This window comes from Sparus aurata, chromosome 17 (assembly GCF_900880675.1).
Source record: "Sparus aurata chromosome 17, fSpaAur1.1, whole genome shotgun sequence".
Classification (NCBI taxonomy): domain Eukaryota; kingdom Metazoa; phylum Chordata; class Actinopteri; order Spariformes; family Sparidae; genus Sparus; species Sparus aurata.
Genome location: NC_044203.1, coordinates 31,569,658 through 31,576,502, shown reverse-complemented (window position 1 = coordinate 31,576,502; position 6,845 = coordinate 31,569,658). Strand labels below are relative to the sequence as shown.

At 43.8% G+C, this 6,845-nt stretch overlaps 1 protein-coding gene across 1 annotated transcript; it reads right to left on the bottom strand.

The window, feature by feature from the left end:
• Window positions 1-624: 624 nt before the first annotated feature.
• LOC115567902 (transcription factor HES-7-like) lies at window positions 625-1,804 on the bottom strand. The gene is made up of 3 exons (XM_030394838.1): window positions 1,704-1,804; window positions 1,485-1,571; window positions 625-1,369 (listed from the first exon to the last, which is right to left on the bottom strand). Exons 1-3 carry the CDS (start codon window positions 1,746-1,748, stop codon window positions 845-847), a joined length of 657 nt encoding a protein of 218 aa, XP_030250698.1. The 5' UTR covers window positions 1,749-1,804; the 3' UTR covers window positions 625-844.
• Between the last annotated feature and the right edge of the window lie 5,041 nt (window positions 1,805-6,845).

The following is a 6,845-nucleotide window of genomic DNA, read 5'->3' as shown; positions in this document are numbered from 1 at the left end:
ATTTTCTCACATTCTGTCCATAGTTTTGGGATATTTTAAGCAGATTCTTAGATTTGGCCATGGAGCCGTTTTACGCGCGCAAATTACGCGACTGTTTATGAGTGGATGTTAACTTTTATTTTCCCTGAAATCCCCCTTCAAACGGGCAAAACATTGCCTCAATCAATTTCGATGTCACAGCGGGAAGACATGATATTACGCACGAGATTGGCACATTTTACGCACAGACTCTATTCTGTATCAACTTTATTTCCGTAGCTCAGATGTAACTATAATTTCTTACATATGAATATTCTAATAACATTAAGTTGATAATCTCTAATACGTGTTATAATAGAGTCCTAATGACGTGTAAAAGTAAGTATGTGTCTGTTGACTGTGTGCATGTTGTCGTTTTTGGAGGAGAGGATTAAACGTGTTCCGTTGTGTGAAACGTCACCGCGTGGTGCCTCTCATCCTCCCGTGCGTGACAGCAGTCCACACGTCCGCGCCCGAGGACACGTGCCGGCGAACAATCAATGAACACATGAATCGTTTAGTGATTTTTCCTTGTGTTTATTTACAAATGACAAAAATAAATTAAGGTGCAAAAATACATCATTAGTGACGCAATCAACACGGGTTGGCCTGTGAAGGCTGCAGCAGCACTTTGGTGTGATCATAATAAAATTTACAGTCTCTACACATTTATCAGACTTTACAGAAAACAGGAGGCCCGTGTTTAATACATTGCACTGAAAATGTCCTTGTAGAAAATCAATTGGACAACACACAGTGTTGTTTTAATATCAGTCAGCGTCTTAGAATCGATAAAAGTTCAAGTTTTTGAGTCGCTGCGCTGTGATCAGGGCCAGGGCCTCCACAGCGACTGGCTGAGCGCTTGGCTCTGAGGCGGACTCTGTTTGCCCGCTCGACTCGCCTCTCTGTGGGGCTGCTGGGGAGTCGTGGGGCAACGATTCGAGTCTCCGCCGGTCTGAACACTACTGACCACAGGCGTGCAAAGTCTTCTGCCAGATCTGTGTATCAGTACTTGAAGAATCGACCTGGAGGAATTCTTGAGGAGCAGGGAGCTGGAGGAGGACCGAGCTTCATCCGTCCTCATTTGGACGCCTGCGGAGTCAGAGTCTGAGCGGGAGAAGCGAGCAGCAAAAGACGCGTCCAGAGCCGCTCCGAGCCACAGGCCTTTCCCCTCAGGCCCCAGGAAGTGAGCGGCTCTCTGCAGGCAGGAGGAGAAGCCGTCTTGGAGGGACTGTTTCTGGCCTCCACCGCCGGCATCAGTTCTCGCCTTGTCTCCTGCAGCGGTGTTCTGGAGGAAGAGGACTGTGTGCTCGAGGATCTCAGCTTTCTCCACTCGGCGCTGAGTCGCTTCCTAGGACAGAAACAGAGGAGAAGACAGAGAGAGTCAATAACATGTTTCTCAGCCCCTATTTTGAAATCGTTCATCCTGGAGGGTGAACAGACCACCTGTGTTCTGTGGTCTTTACCTGTTGCTGCAGCAGAAGAGTCTTGAGGCTCTCCAGGCTACGGTTCATTCTCTCTCTTCGACGTCTCTCCACCTGAGGTTTGAGACTCTACGAGACAGAAACGAGAAAATAAAAATTAATAAATCTTCCATACTGAGTAATGTGCACCTCAACAGAGACCATACAGAATGTGCTACACAACAATGTAATATTCCATGAAAGCATGAACGATCCAAGTACCTTTCTTTTGGCCTTCGCGTCCTCTGAATCCTGAAGAAATTTCATGATTGTATTCCAAGAACAATCCAGCGGTGCCTGCCGGTCCTTCAGTCAGAGCTGAATGTGGCCCCTCAGCCTTCACTGAGGGCTTTTAAGCTGTAGGTGGGCGTAACTTCAGGCTCCACCCACCACAGACTTGATTATACTACAGCTTTTGCTCCATGCTTGAACTGTTAAACTCACTTTTACGAAGTCAATAATGTTTTTTTTTTTAAGTATTCAACAGAACAAGCGAATGTCTTCTTAGTTGTGACTCTTTTTTCCTGCAGTTTGAGACCATTCAGTTTAAAAGTTCAGTGTTGGCCATATCAGTGCAAAGGGACAGATTGTTTTTTGTTAGTTTTTGTGTGTTTGAAGTTATTATATTTTATTATTTTCTACATAAGCTTTTTTAAATGACCCGACTTTAACACAGTTAGTGAAGTAGATCGATGCAGACTGAAGGACCCAATTTAAAAAAACCTTAACTTATCTGCAGCCACGTGCAGCTGCAGAGCCGAGTGTTTGCGGCACGCGCCTGTGAAGGTGTCTCCGGCTCGTGTGACGCTTATTTGCATCTGTAAGAGAAAAGCGACACACATCCGCCGAAACAGCGTGAAGCTCAGACAAACGACCGTGGGGGGACGTCTCCCCTCATTATTATGGACGTCGACACGAGACGTGTCCTCAGGCAGAAACTGCAAAACAAAAAGGAGTCTGGAGCCGAAAAATCAGATGGGATCGAAAACTTTTTGAGTGAGCGCTCACTCAGCGACTCACTGATGATTCATGTTTTCCATAGATTCTATAAAATCTGCAAAAACAAGCTTTTACCGGCGTGCGTAAAATCTACTTTGTTATGCGCAACTCTCTAAGTCAGTGTTGTATCTTGGCTGTAAAAAAACAAACAAACTAAAGAGTCAAAAACTGCAGAATGAAGCTGAATATATCTTAATTTATTAAAAATAAAAAATAAATGTTTCTTGACCAACAAACAATCTGCAAGGTCTGCTGAAGGTAGCATCTATATGTCGCGCGTAAAATGACAAATACCTGTGAGATGAAGAGATCAAATGGCGGCACGTTTCATGACGACATTCGGAGAAGCAACGCGTGGGAACCCGAGAGCCACCTCTCCCCCAGACTTTCCCCTCAAACCCTCTTTGTAATGATGTATCGATTCTAACAGGTAATAAAGTGTAAATGGAGCTCCCTGCGCAATGTTCCCATGAGAGAGAGCTGAAGGAACGACTCTCACAATTACAAAAATGAGTGTAGGCTTGTTGGTGTTGACCGTCTCTCACACAGAGTAAACAACACCGAATGAAGTCGTGGTCGAATAATCTACCAAAAATCTCCTCTACCTGTTTCTCACATGATACTGTAGTTCCCAGGGGACGAACGCAGTGCGCGTAAAGTCTAGACCTAACGCGTCAAGTCTATTCTTTTACGCGCGGCTCTTTCAATAACTCTGATGAGTTACAGGATCGAACTGAAATGGCAAAACATTTTTTTTTAACTCATGGCACAAACTGCAATACATCTCCAAGTTCCGCGTGTGCATGTGGGAACCTGAGAGACACCTTTCCTCGAAGCACACTTTATACTGGAAGTATCGGTTTTAACAGGTAATAAAATGTGAGTTGGGCTCCCTGCGTAATTTTCCCATGAGAGAGAACTGAATTTGCTACCCCCACATTTTCCTAAACTACTAATGGTTTGTTCGGTTGACAGCCTCCCACACTTAACGCAACTGAACCAAGTCGTTGTGTCATCTGCTTTCGGATAATCTACAAATTCTATTCGCACCTTACATTTTGTAAAACAATACAGTCGTTCTTAAGGGACAACCGCGCGTAAATAGTTGAAGACTTTACGCTTAAAGTCTTTCCTTTTACGCGCGGCTCGTCTTTTTTAGTTACAGCACTGAAACAAAACGCCAAAACATTGTTTGACTCGTGTCGCACTTTGCTGCTCTTAGTTTGAGCTCCACGTGTGTCTGTGGGAACCTGAGAGCCACCTCTCCTCCAAGCACACTTTATGAATGAAGTATCGGTTCTAACAGGTAATAAAGTGAGGATGGAGCCTCCTGCTCCACGTTCCCAGGATGAGAAAGAGCTGGGGGACGTTCTCCCACTGGCTCACTTACTCAACATTTGTCTGACTGCATGTTGTTGTGTCAGACGCCAGACGTGCATGGACGAAATGCCACTTATTTATATGTATTTATTGCCACTTGGCTTGGAGAACACGTGACCATTTGCCTCGGCGTTCCAGCGACTTTATAACAGTTTGTCATCGAGAACGCGTCTTATGTAAACTGTTCGCTTTGCGGTGTAGGAAGAAGTACTAAGAACTTTAAAGTAAAAGTATCTATAAATCAATTAAAGTGTCAAAGTAATAATCTCGTTTAATTAAAATTATTAATAATGAAAATTTAAAAACGACTGTTTTATGTATCATTTGTTCATTTCCTTCTTTAGATTTTTCTTCTTTTTTTTCTTTTTTTTCACACATGGTGACAAAACCACGCGCCTAAAAACCCTTCACTATCAGGGCACGTGCAGCTGCCGGGCTGAGTGTAAGCGGCACGCGCCTTTCAAAGGTGTCACCGGCTCGTGTGACGCTTAATTTGCACGTGGAAGAGAGAAAGAACAAACATCCGCCAAAACAGCGTGAAGCTCAGACATGTGGCCGTGGGTGACTTCTCACCTCATTATTATGGAGGGCGACACGAGACGTGTCCTGCGGCAGAGACTGCCTGAAAAAATGAGTCTGGAGCACAGAAATCAGATGGGATCGAAATAATTTGGAGTGAGCGTTCACTCAGCGACTCACTGATGAGTACGATTCTCATAAATTCTGTAAAATCTGCATAAAGGAAACCTTTACGCGTGCGTAGAAATCCCCTATTTTGTGCGCAGAACTGTAAAGTGTTGTCTTTTGGGCGTAAAACAAAACTAAAGAGACAATTTAAAGTTGAATATGTTATTTTATGCAAAATGTGTTTCCAAATCTACAAACAATCTGCAAAGTCTGCCAAAAATGGCAGCTATGTGTCGCGCGTAAAATGGCAAATACCTGTGAAATCATGAGATCAAATGGCGGCACGTTTCATGACGACATTCGGAGAAGCAACGCGTGGGAACCCGAGAGCCACCTCTCCCCCAGACTTCTCCCCTCAAACCCTCTTTGTAATGATGTATCGATTCTAACAGGTAATAAAGTGTGAATGGAGCTCCCTGCGTAATGTTCCCATGAGAGAGAGCTGAAGGAGCGACTCTCACATTAACCGAAATCACGAATGGTTCGTCTGTGTTGACCGTCTCGCATACTCAGTAAACAAAACTGAATCAACTCGTCTACCAGGAACTCTCTTTGACCGAAGTTTGTCTTTCACGTGGCACATTACAATTTCTCAAAGGAGACTGTCGTTCTCTAGGGTGCGCATACAGGCTCAGGCTTTACGCGTAAAGTCTCAATTTTTACGCGTGGCTCGTCCAATTGATATATTTACTGCCAGTGCTCTTGTCAAACTCTGCGACAATTATTTTGAGTTCTACGTGTATCGGTGGGAACCAGAGAGCCACCTCCCCTCCAAGCACACTTTATGAATGAAGTATCGGTTCTAACAGGTAATAAAGTGAGGATGGAGCCTCCTGCTCCACGTTCCCAGGATGAGAAAGAGCTGGGGGACGTTCTCCCACTGGCTCACTTACTCAACATTTGTCTGACTGCGCGTTGTTGTGCCAGACGCCAAATGTGCATCTATAAAAAAAAGGAAAAAAAAGCCACTTATTTATGTGTCACACTATAATCCTGTTAGGAGGACACTTGGCCATTTGCCTCATTGTCCCACCGATATCAGAACACTTATTTATCTTTCAGAGCCTGTTTTGGTTACATGGATCAAACTGTTAGGCTGTTCTTTTATGGAAATGCTCACAACAACAAGCTATGGTTTTATAAACATGTGTGTTTTTCTACCTCTGTCAGTATGTTTCGCTCTGAGCTCAAAAAATTGGAGAGAAACTCGATATTTCAGGCTGATATTTCAGCTGTAATGATCGCATCCTGTTGAATTCAGAGATAAACTATAATTTTCAGTCGGTGATTACTATCTTACATTTATTCTACACACTGACTGCGGGAACGAACCTCGTCTCTCTGTTATGTGACTCTGATGTTAACCTTAACAGCAGAGACAGACACGTGCTGCAGCTCCAGCAGCACACGACCACTTCACACCTGATTCAAAACACTCGACAGTCAGAAGAAAAAAAAACGTTTAACAACCGACTGAATTCGTTACACAACACATGTTGTAACAGACTTCAAGTATTTCCATTCATTATATTTATTTTAACGTATTCATACAGGGGAGCTGTTGTTCGTCAGTTCTTCATCAGACACGTGGAAAAACATTTTCAGCCGAGTTATGAAAATCTTCTCTCTTTATTGTTGGAGAGCCCCTCAGCCTTTGGCACGCGTCCATGCCTCCATTTCGAAAGACATGGTAACATATCCTCAATATCACTGAGAAAGCTTAAATAAGTAAGTTAATATCAGACGACCATAAAAGCCAATAGTTTCTGTTATCTTCACGTAAAGTCGCAATTAAAACTATCCAACGACGATTAAATGCATGAACCATAATGGATAAAACACTAATGACCTGTTTTCACAAGAAAACACGACAGTTTTCTTCAGGAGAGTTTCAAGCCAGTGTTTTTATCAGGTCAGTATCACAATACTCCACACACACACACACACACACACAGGCCGAATACAGTGTGTTGGGGGAAGTTTCCAGAGTCAGCGCTCCTCATTAAAACTGAGGTGCAAACTCACAATCCCAAAGAGCTCCATGCGTAAAATAATCCAAACGACAGGGTAAGCGTGGTGCGTAATTTGCATTTGAAGGACCCGCGTGTGTTTGTGGGAACCTGAAGGCCCACAGTCCTCCACGCACACTTCTTTTTAATGATGCTCTAATTCTAACAGGTAATAAAGGTGCAAACGGGCGCTTTTCCCATGAGAACGAGCCAGAACTGTGGCTCTCATGCTGCCTCACATCAGGTTTCTGAGTAAATAGTCAAATGTGGTCGGCTAAACTATAGTTGA